Source organism: Siphateles boraxobius, unplaced genomic scaffold (assembly GCF_051911475.1).
Source record: "Siphateles boraxobius isolate OS27281-9 unplaced genomic scaffold, OSU_SipBor_1 22, whole genome shotgun sequence".
Taxonomy (NCBI): domain Eukaryota; kingdom Metazoa; phylum Chordata; class Actinopteri; order Cypriniformes; family Leuciscidae; genus Siphateles; species Siphateles boraxobius.
The window spans coordinates 23144734-23165541 of record NW_027508833.1 but is presented as its reverse complement, the minus strand read 5'-3'; the positions used below and the strand labels follow the sequence as shown (position 1 = coordinate 23165541).

Sequence of the window (20808 nt, the reverse complement as noted above, 5' to 3'; positions counted from 1 at the left end):
TTATGTTGTACCTTGCTCAGGGTCCTGATTCTGTGTAGGAGGTGTAGGAGGTCTGGATGGTCGTGGCAGTGTTTTGCTAAACTGGGAGGATGTACCAAAGATATCCTGCTGACTCTCCCATCGATTCTTACATAAGCAAATTGGATATAAGAGGTTACAAAAAACAACCGGTTTCCTCTAGTGGACCATATGTCCTTTTTCACCCTAGAATCTTACCTTGTTGTCATCTAGTACTGAGTTTAGTGACAGATCCTGTCTGCTTCCAGATAACTAGAGGAAGAATAGTTGATGTGTGAATACAGAATGTGCCAGACTCTGTTGATGCCAAGTGTCCATAACATTTCTCTGTTAAGATGAATTTAAGGCTACAGATAGGCTTACCCGGTGCACGCTGGGAGAGCTGAGACTGCGTCTGCTGCCCTTGCCTTTACCTGCCAAATGCTCCTTCACTGCCACCTCCTGTAACACATGATCTGATTTACATGATGAAAACAACATGCTGAGCTGAACTAGAGAAACTACACCGCACTTGAAAGTCACCATTCATTTTAGTGAACTGATTCCTAGGACTGCTATTTATCACTATGATAAGGTTATATAGAATGAGTTATTTGCTAACACATTACTCTCCTCGGTTTTATTCCTTAAACTACAGTGATTTACAAATCAGTAATAATTTTTTAGATATGATGTCAAACTAAGGCCTTGTGTCCCCCAAAGCGTTTTTTTCCAGATGCTAGCTTATGTTTCCAATTATTTTCAATGGGAGCGCCACGTTTTTAAAACGGCAGCAGCATGACATGGCGTTAAGTGTCTATTTCACGCTGAACGCTCAGCGTTTTTTACCGGTCACCAAGAGTTTAGGAATGTTCAACATTTTACCCAGCCATCTAATCAAAGTCGAGAAATGCCGGACAAATACCACATCGACCAACCGCCACATCCTGCTTGGACAACGGCAACAGATGACAACAACAAGCATAATAACGGAACAAAATTTAAAACAAGAGCCATAGAAAATACTTTACATTGTATCAAAATTTTTGTATAGAAACAATACAGAAACAAACTATATGTGAAATGAGATACTAGAAATACTTCCGCGGAAATTCCATTATCACTGCAAGCAAAGCCTCTCAACTGAAAAAAACTATCAACTGGCTCTATCAACTATGGTGGACACACGGCCTAAGAGTGGTTTGTCCACAATCATTTGTCATGTAAAATTAAAATTAAAAACAGCATGCTCAAATGATTATAAAATTAGAAAGAGATGATAAAATGCAGACTGAAATATTAGTGGAGGTAACTGGGTGACCTGTCTCAGACGGTCCAGTGTGAGGATGTTCTCCACGGCCAGGACGCTCCGTAGGTACTTCTCTGTGGCAGCTTCATTGTCTAAGGATTTGGGGTTCTCAGCACTGGTGGCCACACGGGCCAGCATCTCCCTGTCCTCTGAGCTCTGACTGTCCTGCTGACGTACACAGTCAAGAAAGACAGGTGCTTATAAACAAACCAGGTGTGCATCTTTACCAGAGCAGCTTTTGCTGATACAAGTTCATTTCTTGTGGGTAATGGCCAATAGTTTTAGTTAGCAATAACAACACTGTTCTGAACTAAGCGAAAGTATTATATATTGTCATTGGTAATTGAAAAACCCATATAATTCAGCTACTAATGCATTATACACAAAACAGCAGATTATGTACTGTATCCCTACCCCTGGGATGTTGGAGACAACCTCAAAGGTCACACCACAGCCGGGAATAGTGCTCCTGGTGGACATTCTCCTCAAGAAATTTTGGGCAAAACCCTGTTTAAACAAAAGAAAACAAACACTCAGGGAAAGATATGAAAAACTGTTTCTTAAAAAGTATTGGGTTTCTAAGTTTCTCACCAAAAACATGTCACAGCTCTATGTTAAGCTTAATTAAAGGGTTAGTTCACCCAAAAATGGAAAATATCCCATAATTTACTCACCCTCAAGCTATCCTAGGTGTATGTGTCTTTTCTTTCAGCCAAACACAATCGGTGTCATATTAAAAAAATATCCTGACTCTTCCAAGCTTTATAATCGAAGTGAAGGTACCTTTTTCTTAAGCCCAAAAATGAACATCCGTCCAGCATAAAAGTAATCCACAATCCAATAAGAAAAAATATCCATATTTATAACTTTATAAGAGGTCACTCTTCTGATGGAACTAGACTCGCCAGTCACTAGTCAGTGATTAGTATATAAAGTTATAAATATGGATATTTTTCTTACAAAAACGCATCGCTTCGCTTCAGAAGGCCTTTATTAACCCACTGGAGTCATATGGATTACTTTTATGATGGATGGATGCGTTTTTTTGAGCTTCAAAAAAAAGGTACCATTCACTCCCTTTATAAAACTTGGAAGAGCAGGAAATAACTCCAATTGTGTTTAAAGGGTGTACTCCAAGGGTGAGTAAATTATGGGATAAATTTCATCCCTGGGTTAAATAACCCTTTAACAGCAGAAAGTTTGAGAATAATTTTCTACAGCTCTGATGATGGTGTAGGTCATTTAAAGTAGACTGTGGCGCACCTGTCGTCCAGTGAGGTTCACACAGATGCGTTTGCGCAGGACTAACTGCATCTCTGCAGGGTGGCTGAGCTGTACCACGGTGCGGACGATCAAGTATACTCTCTGATCTGGGGCGGCCCCTCGACTCAGCTGCGGACATTCATGAACCGTGGAGTCCCAAGAGGCTTCGGCTTTCACCTGGAAGTAAAATAGGTTTTAATACATTACTTCAAGGACAACTAGGGAGCCTGCGAGAGCCCCCGAAGGTGCGTGAGTCACATTCTCACCTCTCCATCATAGTGTTTGACGATCTGAAGGTCAAAAAATTCATCCTCATCTTCTGAGCTGAGCATAGCGTCCCAGCCACCTGCCTCGGGAACGTCTAGGTTCTCCTGAGAGCTGAAGTCATCAGCTGGAGGCAGGAAGAACAGAAACAAAGGAGGAACAAGTGTGAAAATGAGTGTTAAGATAAATAGTGCTTGCAAATGGGAGCAATGGAAGAAAGGTCACAGAGGACATGCATTTCTACAGAGAACATTGCTGTTCTTCAGCAGGCAAGAAAAACATACCGCTCAAGTCGAGGAAGAGCACTGGAATGTGAGTTTCCATCCCAGGTACTGGTACCCTGCCAAGACAGACATAAAATCAACACATGGCCCAAATACTCATGACTAAACATTTGTAAAAACTGTTTAACTGATACTGACATTCATTTCACAAACAAAGCCTTAAATCAAAATATCAATCTGTCAAAACACATTAAATGATTATAACATCCTCCCTAAAAAGCAAAATGCATAAAACTAAGCTGATTTTACATTAAATTTCATTCAAACCTCATTTGACAGTCATGTATACCAGTTATCTATAACACTTAATTTAACTCGTAAGTTTAAATGCAAATTGCTCAGTATGGTTGCAGCAGTGTCGTACCACTCAGCAGGAGCTCCTGGTATTCCGCTGCCAGCAGAGGGCACCATCACTGCATTTCTTTCCTCCGTGAGCGTCAGGCGCCACTCAAGCAGCTGAGCCTCCCTCTCCACGTCATCTTCGGACTTATCTGGTCACAGAGAGAATCAACAATGTTTCCTGTCATTTCTATTTCATGCCATTTCTGCAGAGAAGGCCCTGTCATCAATATATATATATACAAATTTATCATAAAAATAATTAATATTTTTATATTAAGAATATATTTGTTGTGTGTATGTATATAGAATGTATATACAGTGCTGGGTAGATTACTTACAAATTGTAGTCGGTTACTGATTCTAAATTGCATGACAAAAATTGTAATTAGTAACGTACTCCATTACTTTACACATTTAAGGTAATATAATCTGACTACTTTTTGATTACTTTTAGATTACTTTTAACCTAACTTGTTTATCACATTGATTTGAAAAAATGAAGAAAAATCAACTCTAGAGGGGAGTTTTATGCTAAATATAAGCATTATATTGCATATTCATTGTATTTTTACTTTGAATACTGAAGAATATTGAATATTACTTTTAAAAGTGTTTGATTAATTTGTCATTTTTATGACAGCTATTTTAAATTAATTAAAATTAATTAATTAAAAAAAATAAGTAGGATCATAATGATTGTCATCAAATATGTATTCTTATGATGCTATTATTATAAAAAAAACTTCCTTGTGTAATTTAAAATGAAGTAGTCTACAAATCAATGATTTTAACCTTTAATATTACAGTGATGAACAGCATTAGTTGAGAGATATTTTTGTCCTTGAGGAAATTTTCCATGTACTGTACCTGACAGCCCTAATTAATTAATATTGAATCGAACTTAATCAAATTGAAATCGATTCACAAGCTTGTTGAATGAAATCAAATTGAACTGTGAAATTTGTATCAATGGCCAGCCGTATTAAATATCTATCCATCATTCCATCCATCTCTCTATAAATAATTATTTAATATTATAAAAACATTGTACACTATAATGTATTTTTTTTATAAAACTAAGTTTAGAAAAGTTGAAGATGACTTGTTTTGTTGAGCAACATTTGTTCGATAATGATAAGTATAAGCAGAGCTGTCAAGAAACCAAGAGAGAAAAATAACAGATCATTGGTTCTGCCTCTATAAACTTGAAACCTTCTGGTCACAAGATTTCTCACAGCTTTAGTTTTATGCTAAATTATGCTATTAAAAAAAAAACATCAATGAACATGCAGAAATAAAATGCTGACCAATCAATGTAGCTCTGATTCAGTCAAATCTCAAAGTTTTTCCCCACCCCACTTTTGAGTCTGAATTATGCAACTTTTTGATCAGCAAAGGAACAAAAATAAGGAACTATGTGGAGTGGGATTTTGGACCCATGCATGATGTAAAACAAATAGTAACAACAAACACAAAAGCACACAAGGACAGAACAAAACTAATTAGCCACAAATGAAAGAGAGGAAAGCACTTTTGTAGTCAATGAGCTGAGCTGAGTTACTGAGCTGAGACTACAAAACAGTAAAATGTCTCTGTCTGGTTTTTACCTGTTTTGCTGACCAAGGTCTGAAGATGTTGGTCCAGATATTCTTGTCTCTTAGTGAGAGTGGTGAGCCACTGATGCCGCAGACGTTCTAAATCACGCTCCTACAGGACAAATGCATAACCACAAAAGTTGCTTTTGCTTGGCATTTTTTTTGCTAACTAATAGACCCATTATGCCTTTAATGGCAAGGACAGTGGAGAAAGACAGGAAACAAGTGGGAGGGAGGGAAAGAAATGCGATCAGGAAATGATGCAGACTGGATTCAAAACTGCACCTCAGCGGGAGCACCACAACACCACAAAAACTCATTTTCTATTGGAATATATTTTTACATTTTATTTATTTGTGTGATAGCAAAGCTGAATTTTCAGCAGCCCTTGCTCCAGTGAGATAATTTTAATATGCTGAAAATATTTCTAATTATCATCAATGTTGAAAACAGTTGTGCTGCTTAATATTTTTGTGGAAATTATGATACTTTTGTTCAGGATTCTTTGATGAATAGAAAGTTAAAAAATATATATAATATAATATAATATAATATATAACAATCAATCACTTCTGATATTTATTATCAACTGAAAATCAATGTCATAGATGTATTGCATCACAACCAAACATACCTGATAACTGTCCATTTCATCACCCTCAGGCTACAAAGAAAAACAATATAAACATTACAAACTCTATATATCCAGACATGATCCTGCTAAATGCTAAAAGCTCAAGTGAAAAGGCACATTTACCTCTTGTGGCTCATTGTTTTTGGTCATCCGCACCTGCCTGATCTCCACACAGCCAACGGACACTCCCAGAATGATCTCTGATATCAAAGGCATTGTGCCGGAGTCCTGCACTGAACGTACCTCCACCTGAACCCGCCGAGACTGGCCCTGGGAAAGACAAACAAAAACAGTTAATACCCCATGAAAAAAAACCTGAACCAAAATGTTAAAAAATGTAGATTGAATAAAAGAGCACAAGCAAAATACAGAGCACAAATGTCTAGGAATAAAAAAGAAATAGAGTTTACTCAAGGCGAGCATGCAAAAACACCTTGTTACCGTCTGTATCGAGCATGTGACTAAAAAAACGCCTAAGCCTACGGTAGTTCATGCTATGCTTTATTCTGATCGTAATCTGATCATAATTTAACTATAGATGGCAGCAGTGGGCTAACATGCTTTCAGTAGTGTAATTGCTAACCCCGCAGAAACATGAGGTGTCCTGACCTGTTTGAGCTGGAAGATGCCACCCGTGCGAATATCTCGCGCTGACACCACCTCTACGGGAATGTACTCTCCGTTCTCATTCAGCTCCAGAATCTGCACCCACATCTCCAACTTGCGGGTTACCTCACTCCACCTGAGGACACATAAGAGTCAAACCATTCCAAAAAGCAGAAATACTCAGATCATCAGACACTAGACGCCTAATGCACACAATGTTCTCTACATTTGTATGAGCATAATTGGACAATTGCATGGCTGAAGCTCAATTTTATGTTCAAACCTGTCACGTAATGTGCGTGTTTTGGCCTGGATGATGCTGAGATCCCACAGCGCAGGGTTCTTGCCTGGATCAGCCTGTCTGTGTCCGAAAACCTCGATGGCTACAGCACCCTCTGTTAGATACTCGATAAATTCCTCTGTTACAGTCACAGCATGCTCCTACAGTACAAAGAGTATACCAAAAGTAAATGACTGTTATGGTTTCTTAACTCCTGTTATTGAAATAAAAGAGATGCACAATTCACCACAGTTTTAAAAGCTGAAGATCAATATTAGTAATAATTCACAACTCTACATTATTTAAACAAGCAGCATGTTCCAGGATCACCGTTAGAGCTATGATTGGTTGATAGTATTTCTAGGAGGGTAAAATACGTTGAGCCAAATTTACTATAAGCTTGTAAAGGGATACGTCTGGATTCGTACCTTACAGCTGTCAAAAACCACCATGCAGTGGGGGTCTTTGCTGCTGGAGAAGGAGGCAGACGGATCTACTTCCGGGGCAACAATAACAGGCTCTGCTTGGTCCCAGAAAGAGTACTGACAGAAGACAAAATTGGACAGGTACTGTGGGAGACCTGTAGCCTGAAGGATCTTAATCTGTTTGAGAGACAGGAGTAAAATAACTGTGGTCAGTACGATTTTTTTGCAAATTTTTATATCAAATAAATGTTGTTCTTTTGAACTTTCTATTCATCAAAGAATCCTGACAAAACATTTCATTGTGTTTACAAAAATATTCAGTAGCACAAGACTGGAGTAACAATGCTGAAAATTCAGCTTTGCCATCACAGCAATAAATTACATTTTAGAATGTATTCAAATAAAAAAGAAGGTATTTTAAAACAATTTTATTTCACATTATTACTGTTTTTACTGTATTTATCAAATAAATGCAGCCTTGGTGAGCATAAGAGACTTCTTTAAAAAATCGGGTAACACTTTATTTGAATGTGTCCTTGTTACACATTACATGTATTTAATATAGTAATAACTATAAATTAGGCATAATTACATGCAACTAACCCTAAACCAAACTCTAATCCTACCCTAACCCTATAGTAAGTACATGTACTCAATTAATATTACTCAGTACTCAGTACTAAAGTGTAACCAAAAATCATACCCCAAACTTTTGCATGGTAGTGTAATTTTTTTTAATGTAATATAATAATATACACACACTAGAATATTATATTATGTTTGTTATTACAAGTATTATTATTATTATTATTTACTTACCAAAAAATGTAGTGACTTAAATTTTTCAAACCTTAAACACAAAGCCTGCTTCTGTTATGGTGAACTTTAGTACTCACCATACAGACCAGCTTGCGTTCCTGTACATCTCCATCTGGGCTTCCATCACTGTCATCACCTCCAGCTACGCCATCATCAAACCCTCCACCCATCCTCATTACCTCCACATGCAGTCTCCCGGCAACCTGACACAAGCAACAAGTGAACACAACACTTCAGTGGTCCCCTCGAGATGAACCGTGTCTCATGCTTGATTTGATGACTCGATTAGATTCAATTTCACAGATCAATTTGCACTTGATTTAATTTACATCCCACTTTTCCTTCTGAAATGAAACGAGTCAGTTATCATGAAATATTCACAGAGACAAACCACTGATCCTATTTGCTGGCAGAACTGAACGCATCATCCTCACCTCTCCTTTCTGATTGATGATGGGAACTGCATATTGTAGCTTTACGTCATAAAACAGGCAGGAGAGGAAAACGTTGGCCACCCCGATTAAACTGTGGTTCACCTGCTCATCGAAGAAAGGGTCGGCTCTTTTGAAGTACGAGCGCATCACCTATGAGATGGAAAGCAAGGCCGCATCTATAGTGTCACCTTTTAATTTTTATGGGACAGTAAAACTTCCGTGATGAAAAAGAGCATACAGGGTTGTCCTCGTCAAAGTCCTTCCACTCTTGGTAAAGGTCTCTCATATCCACCAGCCGGTTCTCCATCTTCTCAAGGGCCCAGATTTGCTTCCCTTTGCCTTTCCTCCTCACTTGAATGGCGGGTTCACTCAGGACAGCATCTCGCTACATACACAAACAAACAAAAAAATTCAACTGACTGCCCCATCCATGCTATGTTTCTCCTGTGTGCTGCTGCAAAAGGTTCCTGACCTTCCTGTTGGCATTGAGGTTTGCAGCAGGGATCTGTAGAGTAACTCTGTACTCGGTTATTTTGTCCAGCTCTTCAGCGATGAAGCTCGCCTCCTGCACTAGCAGATTAGCCCGTACAATCTGCTCCCTCAGTTTCCGTAAGCTCCGTGTCACCACCACCTCCCTAGCATCATCACAACAAGAGCGTTACATCAAACTCACCTTGTACCAAATTCCTCCTTGGGAGGGCAAAACACATTTGCTTCCACTGAAAATATAAAGCTCACCTCTCCTCACTCCACTGGCGCAGGCGGTGCTGGGCGTTGGGTGATGATGACATTCCTCCCTGGCTCAGTCTCTCCAAGCTGCGGTAGTGCGGCTGCAAGGGCTGCGACTGCGGTATCTGCATGCTCTGCCTGTCTGGAGTCAGCTGTCTGCGCAGCTGCTGCAGCTCCTGCTCGTACATCAGCCGCTGACGCTCCAGAGCAGTCTTCTTCTCCTCCTCGTGTTGACGCTCCAGAGATTGTAAAACAGCCTGCATAGGGTCTGTTGGATGACAAAAACAGTAAAGTTTTACACCATTTTGGAAAGTTTTCGCTACTGTACCTTTAAGACTTTATGTAAATTACCTTGGTTTTGACTAACCTTTCATATGTAAAATGAGTAAAATGCCTCCTTTAAAGGGTCATGAAACCCCCCTCTTTCAGCTCAAGTCTAGCTCACAATCTTTTTGAAAAATGCAACTTAAATGGGCGTGATGGATGTGAGAAGAAGGGAGAGAGTGGGTGTGACACGGCAAGGGAGAGGAGAGGGGGAACTGTCATCAGCCAGCAGTGTTGCCAGATGTACGATAATGATCGTATTTTACAATAATTTTGACCTCTGTACAATGTACGATCAATAATGAACAATAATTTCAGAGTTTTCAGTCTTTCGTCCAAACACACATCCTATCGCTTCTCTCTCTGACCCCGAATCATTTCGCAGGCTCGCCCTGCCTGCACGCAAGCACGTACACACACACACACACACACACACAGGCACCACACGGTGTCGCCCGGCCCGCACGTCAACACTACACATTCACAAGTCTCCCGCATTAAGCATACAATTGATATATTATCGAAATATCTAAAATGTTCATAACGACCGCTTATTTAACAAAAGGCAAGTAAAATGACCAGGGTTACATTTTAGACACACACATAGCCTGAAGGGATAGAAAAGTCATCAGGACTTGGTACCGCATTACTCGCAAGACGTAACTTGCATTGGCCATTGATAAGGCCAAAGTCCACCATTCTCCAGTTCTCGAAGCTCTCTCGGGTAAAATGTTTGCGGCACACGTATTAGAAGTGTCCGTGGTTGATGGCCAACCAACCGCCCGGAGCCAGAGTCTAGCCCTGGCAGCATCGCGGGGAAATATATTCAACCCACTTTGACTTTTGCACCACGAAAATGTTGCGTCCCATGATTGTCTCTCTCCTTTACTACGCGATATCCCAGTTTGACATGTCTGTGGAAAGATCCCCGTGGTGTCATGAATAATTAAGAGACAGTGTCTCATTAATAATTATGAGAGACCGATGAGTCATCAACGCACTACAATGTGCTCGCCACGTCACAGCCTGCGATGAAGATTTTAAACACGGAAGACGAAAATAGCGGGGAAAATCTAAAATGTAACCATTTTCACCCTACTATTAAAACTAACAGATGCTAACATTGTCTTCAATTGTGTTCAACACACATACCTCTGTTAAAATCTCAGAAAATTTGGTTTAGGGTTTCATGACCCTTTAAATGCAAAATACGTGTCTATATTTTCAATAGCAACAATATGTTTTACTTTTTATTAGAGCTACACTACTGTTCAGAATTTTGGAGTCAATCCTATTTTTTTTTAAAGAAATTAATATTTTTATTCAGAAAGGATGCATTAAATCAAAATTGACAGTAATATTTTGTAATATTACAAATGTATTTACCATTTCAAATAAATGCTGTACTTTTGACTTTCACGCATCACGGTTTTCACAAAAATATCAAGTAGCACACAATGTTTTCAACATTGATAATAATAAACGTTTCTGAGCAGCAAATCAGCATATTAGAATGATTTCTGAAGGATCATGTGACACTGAAGTAATGATGCTGAAAATTCAGCTTTGCAATAAGATTTGAGTTTTAAAATATATTAAAATAGAAAAACAGGTAGTTTAAATTGTAATCAGTAATCAATAAATGCAGCCTTGGAGACTTCTTTCAAAAACATTAACAAATCTTACCGGCTCCAAACTTTTGAATGGTTGTGTAGATAAAATATTTAAAATGAAGTCATATTTCATACGCATTTGTTTTTAATATAGCTTAATGGATCAAACTCACCGTTACTGCCCAAAGCCTTCATCATGACTTCAGTCTGAGCAAACTCGTAGCTGAAGCTGACCTCACTGGACACCTCGCTGGCAGTATCTCCCTCTCCGTCCAGCTGTTCACTGCTGTTACTGTTCTTCATGCTCCCTCCCTCACCCTCCTCTTCCTCACCCTTTAAGCGCCGCTTCGGTAGGTTTATTCTGAACAAAACACAAATATAAAGAGTCTTCATAAAAGAAGATAACCATAATGCACTGTCATGTACAAATACAGTAAGCCGCAGCGTGACATTCTTCAGTCTGGGGTAATAACACTGACCTGAAAAAGTGATTGTTTCCCCAAAAAATACGGTCACCATGGTGAAGCTGCTGCCGGCTGGTGACTGGAGATCCGTTCACACATGTTCTGCAACAGAGGCAACGGTAGGTTATTTCAAATAACTTAAGATTTCACATTTACCTCAACATAGAAAAAGATTTACTTGTATTTCAGCACTTTTTTTTTTATTCTTTAACTTATATTACTAATTTATCGTTTTGGATTAAAGCACCCGTCAAATGCATAAATGTAAATGTAGTATGCATGCACAGTGCAAAGATAGCCTGTGGTTAAGCACTCTTCAGTTCATGGACTGAATTGGGCTTTGAACATATGACCTTTTGGTTTACCCATCTCAAACAATTATAACACTTAATGCATTACCTTGAGTTTCTGTAAGGATTGAGAAAGACAGCTCCCTCAGGTGTGATGTTAATGACACAATGCTCTGCTTGGATGCCCATTCCACACAGCTGGATGTCCTGGGAATCTGCTGATCCAACCTTAGTGTGTTCCTGCAAAACATCCCAGCATCGACTACTGTTACTACCACACAGACCATATCCATAAAAGGCACGATGACAAAAACTTAACGGATGCCTTATTTCAAGCACCAAATGTACCAAGACAGGCTCCAGGTACATTATATTATTATACCATGATGTAAATTACATTAGGCAGCAAAATGATGGTATATATTATTGTTGTTGTTTCTGATATGATAGCAATAATGTATTATGATTATTATTATAATTATTATTATACCACCATACATAAGTTTGGGGGCAGTTAGATTCCCACACCTTGGTAAACTTCAAATTCAATGACCTTTCAAGGACTTTCCAAGTCTAATACTCTCAAATTCAAGGACTTAATGTGGGGACACATTTCAAGAGAGAGTAAGGTTACATAATTTCAGCCTATTTTTGCAATGTTTCATGGTGTGTCTGTAAAACGTGGATGTACCATCGTAGTAGTTTCGTGCACATATGAATGTCATGGCAACGTACAACACAAAGTACCTCACGCGGGAACAACTTGACGTAACATTTAAATGCACGTAACTAGCATAAATCAAGCAAGCTAGTATGCATAGGCCACGAAGTGTTGGCGAAATAACACATTAGCGGACCGGAGGGAATATTATGGATTTTTATTACTGAAAACTTCTTGCACAAAATAAATTCAAGCATTTTTAAGGACATGTATCTATGTATGTTTATTTTCAAAAACTTTCCAGAGCCTTACTTTTTTTTTTTTTTTTAGATTCACACATTATCTAGGATTTCAAGGACCCGTGGGAACCCTGAGTAATATAATGAAATGGTGTTATTATTCTTTATTTAAAAAATATTTTCATATATTTTAAAATGTGATTTGTTTCCTGTGTTGGCAAGGCTGAATTATCCTTCTAGTATGCTTATTTAGTCCTCAATTATTTCTTGTTGAAAACAGTAATACATTTGTTCCAGGATTCTTTGATAAAAAAGTTTTTTAACAATGTGTTATTATCATATTAGGTCCCACTTTATATTAAGTGCCTTTAAGTACTACTTACAATGAAACTAATAATTTGATACAATGGACTTATTGTGTACATACATGTTTTTATTTTTAAAAATAGCTGCATGTAATTACAGCTGTAATTAATGTATGTAATTACATTTGTAATTACACTGTTGCCCCTTCCCTTACACCATAACCAACCCTTAAACCTTCAAATACCACCACACCTGTCCCTAACCTTACCCGTATCCCACCTCAATAGCAGCAAAATTGTTTTACAATACAACAAGAACAGAAGAACTACATTGTACATATTTTTTTAGTTATATTTAACTAAAAAAAAGTCTGACAATAAACAAAACTCACATCAGAAACATTTCTAGTATCTTCCAGAAAAAAAAGTCCTGGTTGTGCATTACCTTAAGATAATAAACCAGTAGTTCATTAAGGGCAGGGTCAGCGTTGAGATTGACCAGGAAGCACTTATCTTCTCCAACCTTGATACCAGAAGATTGCAGGGAGATGCCAAGGCTCTCCAGCTGTTTTTGTCTTTCCTATGTAGAACAAAACCCCAATGCGAGAAGAACATGAGTGTCTACTTCTGTTTGATTGGTGGTGTTATGGCACATGAACTACAGAGTAACCAGACATAAACAAAATTACGATCCAGACAAAACAGTGCAAATTATTGTGGCGGTTACTTGTGCAATTTCCTCAGTCTTCCTCAGCTTCTCTTCCCAGGTGACCGTCATCTCCTGTATCAATTTTTCAGACTCCTCCAGTCTATCCTTCAGCTCTGGCGCCTTCATAGACTAAGGAGGAACATGACAGGTTCCTAAAACATTGTTTTTGAACTTTTGCAACAAAACAATAAGAAAACGTGTCTACCTCAGCCTGCGTCAGCTGATCGCGCAGTTTCTCCACCTCCTCTCGGAGTTCCCGGATGATCCTGGCGTTGGGATCTTCGTTGACCACGGCGTGGTTGACTATGCTCTTTGCTCGGTCTGCATAGCGTAATGTTGACAGCGTCTCATCATAATTATCTGCCGCAGGGCTCACGGTGGCAACCATGGCAGTCCGACTGTTTCCACCCAGACTGTCCTGCGGTTACACCAGAAGGACAGACATTATATATTTAATTGTGTGTGGCAGTGGATTGGAAAAAGTAAAAATAATTCTGTGGAAATTCTCTCTCCTAGTGTTTACCGGACTGAATGAGCGTTCATACCTTGAGCAGCCATGTAAGCACTGAATCTCTGTAGGGCACAAACTTGTTCTTGTTCTTTCCAGCGCCCTGGTCTGCCAGAGCTGAGATCACCAAACCCAGAGTGGTTAAAGACCTGTCCAGTGTGGAGAGGAAAGATCGAAATGGAAAAAAAATAAGTGAGAGAGAAACAAGCCGAGACACAGAACACAGAGATATATGCACCTGCAGGCCAAAAATCCTTCACCAGATTTATAAACCTTCCTCAGAACAAACGGTGCCCTTAGATGTGGCCATTTTAGCAAGACTGATTCTCCACAGTATAAAACTCCTCTCTCAGCCACAGAAAAAAAAGAACACCACAAATCAATGTTGCAAAATACATTCTTAGGTGACTAAAATGTCCAGACACAGTATTAGAGAGGAGCTTCATATTGTAAATGAAGAGTATGTCTACATAAAAGTCAAGATCAGACGTATTTTTAAGAGTTATTTTCCATGATATGTGCCCTTTAAAATTCAAAGCACCCATCCAACAGAAAAGGAAACGACTTGTTATAGGAAAACATTCAGGGGTGACTCAGATATTCAGATACTTAAGCAAAATAATCTGGCTCACATTTTACCCAAAAAATTATCTATAAAGAAAATGAAGATGATTTTTGGATCTTCTAATTATTCCAATACATTATTATGAAATATTAATAATTATTGTATAATTATTATAATAAAATATAAATAATATAATATGTTATTATTCATTTAATTATTGAATTACATATAATTGTATTATTATTTTAAAAATAGTTTGATGCACATGGGTCTAAATAGACCCGACTGAGTTTTAATTTTCTATATCTTTGCAAGAAATTAATTTCATCATTCAGTATTCCAGGTATTCCTCAATTAACTTGTTTTTGATCATCACAAATCCTTATTTTTATTTTTACTTTCTTACTTTTTGAATAAAAATAGTTTTTGTATCGCAACCCTTCTAATGCGCAACATGGGTCTAAAAAGACCCGTATTCATTTCCTATGTTATTTCAGTGATGGCTGAGTGTTTCTTTGCTGAATCTTTAAAATATATGTATTTTATCATTTGTTATTCCAGATATTCATTAAATCTCTTGTTTTTGATTTCCACAAATCATTATGTTTATGTTTCCTTTCTTACAAACACATAAACAAACACATTTTACATACATGGGTCTAAAATGATCAATATTTTATAATTTGTTATTCCAGATATTCATTAAATATTTATATTTATGTTTCCTTTCTTACTTTATATACAAACACAGTTTTTGTATTTCTACATCAATATTACATACATTGGTCAAAAATGACCCATATAGAAACCTTTGATATTTGCACATATTTGCAAGTAGGAACATATTTACTGCATAAATACTATTACTATAGTATTAAGCGTAGTATGACCAATAAGTTGCCGCCTGTTCTAGCAAAACATTACACGCAGAAGGCAATATTCCTCCGCCCAGGCGAGCAACCACCAAGAAAAGGTGTTAACACCAATTCTCGCCCAGGACAACTGGAAGCTGCAAGGGACTGGAAGATGCTGGCTGATCTTGATCAACGGCTTATTTTTCCAGCTGAGATTGCCACCACTAACCTACGACCAGATATTGTTTTGTGGTCTGGATCAGCACGCATTGTTCAACTGATAGAGTTAACGGTGTCATGGGAGGATGCGGTAGATGAGGCATATGAGAGGAAGAAACTGCGGTATGCTCATCTTGCCACTGAAGCAGAACAGCGAGGATGGAGAGTCCAGGTTTATCCAGTGGAAGTGGGTTGTCGAGGTTTTGTGGTACACTCTACAACCCGGTTCCTCAGAGACGTCGGATTCAGTGGCCAAGAGTTGCGTCGCACAGTAAAGAACTTATCTGAAGCAGCAGAAAGGAGCAGCAACTGGCTGTGGTTGAGACGGAAAGATTCTAGCTGGCTGTGTACAGGCCGCCACGCTACGGTTGCGTAGAATTCTTGAAAAACTTGAAGAGTCTGTTGGTTTATTTGTATAGGTTGTATAGTATTTACAGTCATTACGTTCCTATGTATATTGCGTGAATGACGGGTGGTTGGGCAGATATTGTGTTTTTGCGGTAGGTGGTATGTCATACGGAACCGTTGCCACTGAAACTGCATATTAACGCACCAGTGGGGCTCGACAGCTTTAATCAAACAGGTTGGCGCATATGGTTGGGTTGCGGAGAGATTGCGAGATCGTGGTTAGGTCTCAGCAGCAGGAGGGATGTAGAGGTCAGTAAGCTGGGCTGAGTTGAGTGGGGGATGGAGGGGGGTGACTCTGGGACGCCAGAGTCACTGTCGAGCCCTCTTGAGGTGTCGTGGGCTAGTCGACGAAACACTGAGGATGGGAGGTGCCCACTTGAAGACCCTAGAGATGTCTTACTTCTCACAAGTAAGAAATTACTTGTGAGAAAGAGAAACATAACCAATACTATTAGCTAGCTAGCTGTTGACATATTCTATTCTAGCTAGCTAATGTTAGCTACACTAAAAAAGATGGGTTTTTAAAGGGGAACTCAGCAACTCTAGCTATTTCTTCGCTGATTTTTTACTTTTATTGTCGCATGTTTTCTCAACGAGCTCCCCCTACAGCTGTCGGACGTATATTTCACAACAATGTTGTAAAAAAAACTCACTTGCGGCCCCTCATCCCCCTTTCTACCGCTGCTCATGTGCATTTGTTATTATCGGAGCCGGCCAACTTTATCATGTGGAGCTATACGGAGGTGGGTAATACATCATACACATTGAGGGCGGCGTGTGTGTTTATGTCGAATTGCCATAAAGCAGTTTGAGTTTCTCGCTCGTTCTCGCTTCTCACAAGACTTCCTGTTTCCAACTTACTGGGACGTTAATCCTCATGTTGCAAGGTTGGTTTTCCACCTAGGAATGTTGGGGGGAGCAGGGAAAGTCACCATTCTCACCAGAACAGGTTATTAAACCATCCAAATGATTTCTAAACGGTTTTATTAAGATGAAATAGTTGCCGAATGCCCCTTACAGATAATAGATAAATAATGCTAGATAAATATATATAAAGATAAATAATGCTAGCTTATTTACATGTAATAGGCCTAAAAGTTCTATTAAGAACCGTATAGTCTTGAATAAGCCATTATGCTGAAATGGTTCGATGTGTTTAGGGTCCTTTTTTTCCCGCCTTTTTGATTTTAAAATCTGTAACTGTCAAAGCCACCTGAAATAACATAGGTCAAAGCCACCTGAAATAACATAGGAAATGAATACGGAATACCTGGAATAACAAATGATAAAATACATACATTTTAAAGATTCAGCAAAGAAACACTCAGCCATGACTGAAATAACATAGCAAATGAATACGGGTCATTTTAGACCCGTGTATGTTAAATTGATGTAGAAATACAAAAACTGTGTTTGTTTATAAAGTAAGAAAGGAAACATAAACATAATGATTTGTGGAAATCAAAACAAGATATTTAATCAATACCTGGAATAACAAATGATAAAATACATATATTTTAAAGATTCAGCAAAGAAACATTCAGCCATGACTGAAATAATATAGGAAATGAATACGGGTCTTTTTAGACCCATGTTGCGCATTAGAAGGGGTATCCATAGCTTGCGCATCAAAGGGTTAAATTAAAAAATAGTTAATATTAAATAATAATTAATGCATTATACTAAATTGAAAGGAATTAATTAATTTAATAATAATTATTGTACAATGTAAAATATAATGTAATAAATAATATAATATCTAATATAATGCAAAACATTTTCCAAAAAATTATGTCCTAATGCAGAAAAGCTTAAATGTCTTTTTTATGCTTCCTTTTTAGGTTAAAATTTTTTACAAGTTAAATAAAAGTTATTATTTTTCAGACTGCAATATGACCTTGTTCTTGACAGCTTCTGTAAGATTCATGCAAACCTTCTGTAGGTTTTTTCCAGGTGCATTAAGTGAAAAAAGTACCAAGACAAAACAGACTAAATAAAAAAAGACCAAGTATAATCATGCAGAATGAGACAAGAGTGCACACACTTGTTGATGTTGCTGCCTTCCTTGAGCCGCTCGCCTGCAGCCCCTGTCTTTGCAGCTCTCTCACTTCCTGCCAGGTCCACCAAACTCAGCTTACTCACCTTTTCCCCACTTGTCTGTAGAAAGAAAGAGAGTACAAAAAAAGAAATGAGAAATGCTGTTCAAAATGTAATACTAGCAAGCATACTTCTTACTGCGGAGTATACACCGCCTACTATTTTTTAATAGTATGTCACATGACCTCATTACATGTCTCTTTCCATGAATGGCGCCTACCGCCTAGTTATTCTGGAAATAAAAAGAAAACTAACGGTGGCGGGAACAAATAATTTAAGGAAAAAGCAACATCATAATCCCTCACTACTGAACATTTCCATGGTTGTCAAGCCTCTCTGTGCTTGTCCTCCTTAGAAATCCAGGGAAATGGCTTCAAACATTAAATTTGTGTATGAATGACCATGCTGGACAAATCCTGGTGAGCTGTCCTATATTAAGAAGGAACAATGGCAAGAGAGGCTATGGCAGGCCATGGACAAGCATCCATTGTTCTCCTCTCTATTGCACAGCATTGGACCACTATGTGGGGTGGAGTTCCTTTATATGGCCCAGCATCAGACCTTACTGTACACAATCCCCCTGTTTGAGCATCAGAGATGAGGTTTAATTGAGAGGAGACGCAAAGAGATGCGGGCGGGAGGCGAGAGGATATGGGAAGTTGTTGGGGGGCTGGGAGCTGGACGGAGATTACAGTGCATTACAACAACAAAGAGAGTCCTTGTGTTGCAAAAGCTTCAGGCTCCAAATGCACAGTGGCTGAGAATACAGAATTATATAGAGCCGGAGTTCATTCGTTAATCTTTAATCAACTAACAGACATATTCTGTACTTTTGTAGCATTTTATTTTCTCCCCCTTAACAAGTTACTTTTTAATGACCCATTTCCCCCTTCTTGCTGACCTTTTGAATTAACAGGCTGTTCTTGCTACTGCAACTTTAAAACTTTATGTGAATGATCTGCAAGTTAACTCCTCAGAACACCTTAGCACTTTAAATGGCAACACCCTGACAACCATATAGATATGCGTTTACCCCTCAGAACAACTTAAAAACAGCATAGCAACACCCTGACAACCACCCAGAACACATTAGCAACTGTATAGCTATGAATTAACCACTTGGAATAGAAACTACAGGGCAACACTGACAACCACCCAGAACACCCTAGCAATTGTGTAGCTATGAATTAACCACATTTAGAACATCTTAGAAACAACATAGCAACACCCTGACAACCACCCAGAACACCTTAGCAACTGTTTAGCTATGAATTAACCACTCAGAACATCTTAGAAACTACAGAGCAACACTGACAACAAGCCAGAACACCTTAGCAACCGTGTATCTATGAATTAACCACTCACAACATCTGAGAAACTATATGGCAACACCCTGCCAATCACCCAGGACACTCTAGCAGCCATATAGCTATGCATTAACCCCTCAAAACATCATAGAAACTCAAGCACCCATGCCCTAGTAACCACATACATAGCCATGCATAACCCTTCAGAACAACGTAGAAATACCCTGACAACCAACAAGAAAAACTCGGCAAACACATAACTATGCACTAACCCCTCAGAACACCTAAGCAACTGCATTGAAGAACTGCTAGCGTTGGATAGTGGCGAGTTTGCGCGGCCAAGCAAAGACGATGTAAAAATCGCTTTCTTTTTTTTTTCTTTTTTATTATACGTTTTAAACATATTTTGAACAAAAGAACATGGAAATCAGGTAATCCATTGCCCTTCCTTATTCTCCAGCAGTCGTGTATCCCCACAGAGCTGTTTGCATGGGAAACCACAGCATGCAAAAGGCAGCACTGATGACTGCGCTGGAAAATACACACATCATTACTTATCGATGGCTGAGCTGACAAACACCACATTCATAAGGGCTGGGCCTGGTGTGTGTGTGTGTGTTGTTATGTGTGTACATGCAGGCTAATACTTTATCATTGCTCTGTTTTAGTGACAACATGCTAAGTTTAGATCTCTGCTGTAGTCTTGAGTGCACCTCTTGAGTGTCCAACACGGTCCAGGCTCTGATGAATTATAGATAAGGGACTGGACATGAGTTGAGTCAGGTGATCATGACATACGCCACAAAAGAAAAGCGCAGTGAGATCAGGACAGCGCCAGAGGAGATCAGTTGACGTCTAAACTCGGACACACTATAATTTATTCATCAATTTTCCTGCTATTTGCATGAGCTCTTCCCATGCTCACGTTAAAGCCGAAAAGAGAATGTTACCGTGGGCCAGAGTACACTAAATAGTAAAGTTCACAGAATTCACTTCTTATTTACTCGTTCCAAACCTATATGCTTTGATTGACAGTTATAGTCACAGAGATCTTTGAAGCTGAATCAATTAAACGACTTATGCAACATTATAAATAGGAAGAATCCTTTAATGATTTAAGTGAACGGAAGGAAAGCAAGGGCGGTGTCATATAAATCTAAAAGGGAAAATTTTAGACTGAACACTGGACTGTGCCAACACAGGTCCACATCAGCAGATAAAAGGTATTCAAATACATCCATCTATGAGATCATCAGGGCAGGAC

The 20808-nt window shown here is 38.7% G+C and overlaps 1 protein-coding gene across 4 annotated transcripts in view; it reads right to left on the bottom strand.

The window, feature by feature from the left end:
• Positions 1-20808, bottom strand: part of kif13ba (kinesin family member 13Ba) — a 50449-nt gene that overhangs the window by 6691 nt on the left and 22950 nt on the right. For 2 of the 4 annotated variants that reach the window (XM_077239169.1, XM_077239171.1), the window contains exons 9-36: positions 18185-18297; positions 14132-14243; positions 13792-14004; positions 13605-13715; positions 13323-13457; positions 11782-11912; positions 11398-11484; positions 11092-11279; positions 8991-9249; positions 8725-8887; positions 8491-8637; positions 8253-8402; positions 7896-8021; positions 7003-7176; positions 6578-6735; positions 6298-6430; positions 5812-5958; positions 5689-5718; positions 5067-5166; positions 3482-3608; positions 3118-3173; positions 2836-2960; positions 2570-2746; positions 1721-1813; positions 1319-1474; positions 382-459; positions 217-270; positions 12-126 (exon numbers count right to left, since the gene is read on the bottom strand). In XM_077239169.1, the coding sequence (XP_077095284.1) occupies positions 12-126; positions 217-270; positions 382-459; positions 1319-1474; positions 1721-1813; positions 2570-2746; positions 2836-2960; positions 3118-3173; positions 3482-3608; positions 5067-5166; positions 5689-5718; positions 5812-5958; positions 6298-6430; positions 6578-6735; positions 7003-7176; positions 7896-8021; positions 8253-8402; positions 8491-8637; positions 8725-8887; positions 8991-9249; positions 11092-11279; positions 11398-11484; positions 11782-11912; positions 13323-13457; positions 13605-13715; positions 13792-14004; positions 14132-14243; positions 18185-18297 (3658 nt within the window). The remainder of the gene's footprint in view (positions 1-11; positions 127-216; positions 271-381; positions 460-1318; positions 1475-1720; positions 1814-2569; positions 2747-2835; positions 2961-3117; positions 3174-3481; positions 3609-5066; positions 5167-5688; positions 5719-5811; positions 5959-6297; positions 6431-6577; positions 6736-7002; positions 7177-7895; positions 8022-8252; positions 8403-8490; positions 8638-8724; positions 8888-8990; positions 9250-11091; positions 11280-11397; positions 11485-11781; positions 11913-13322; positions 13458-13604; positions 13716-13791; positions 14005-14131; positions 14244-18184; positions 18298-20808) is intronic. The other 2 variants (XM_077239170.1, XM_077239172.1) reach the window with 1 other exon arrangement.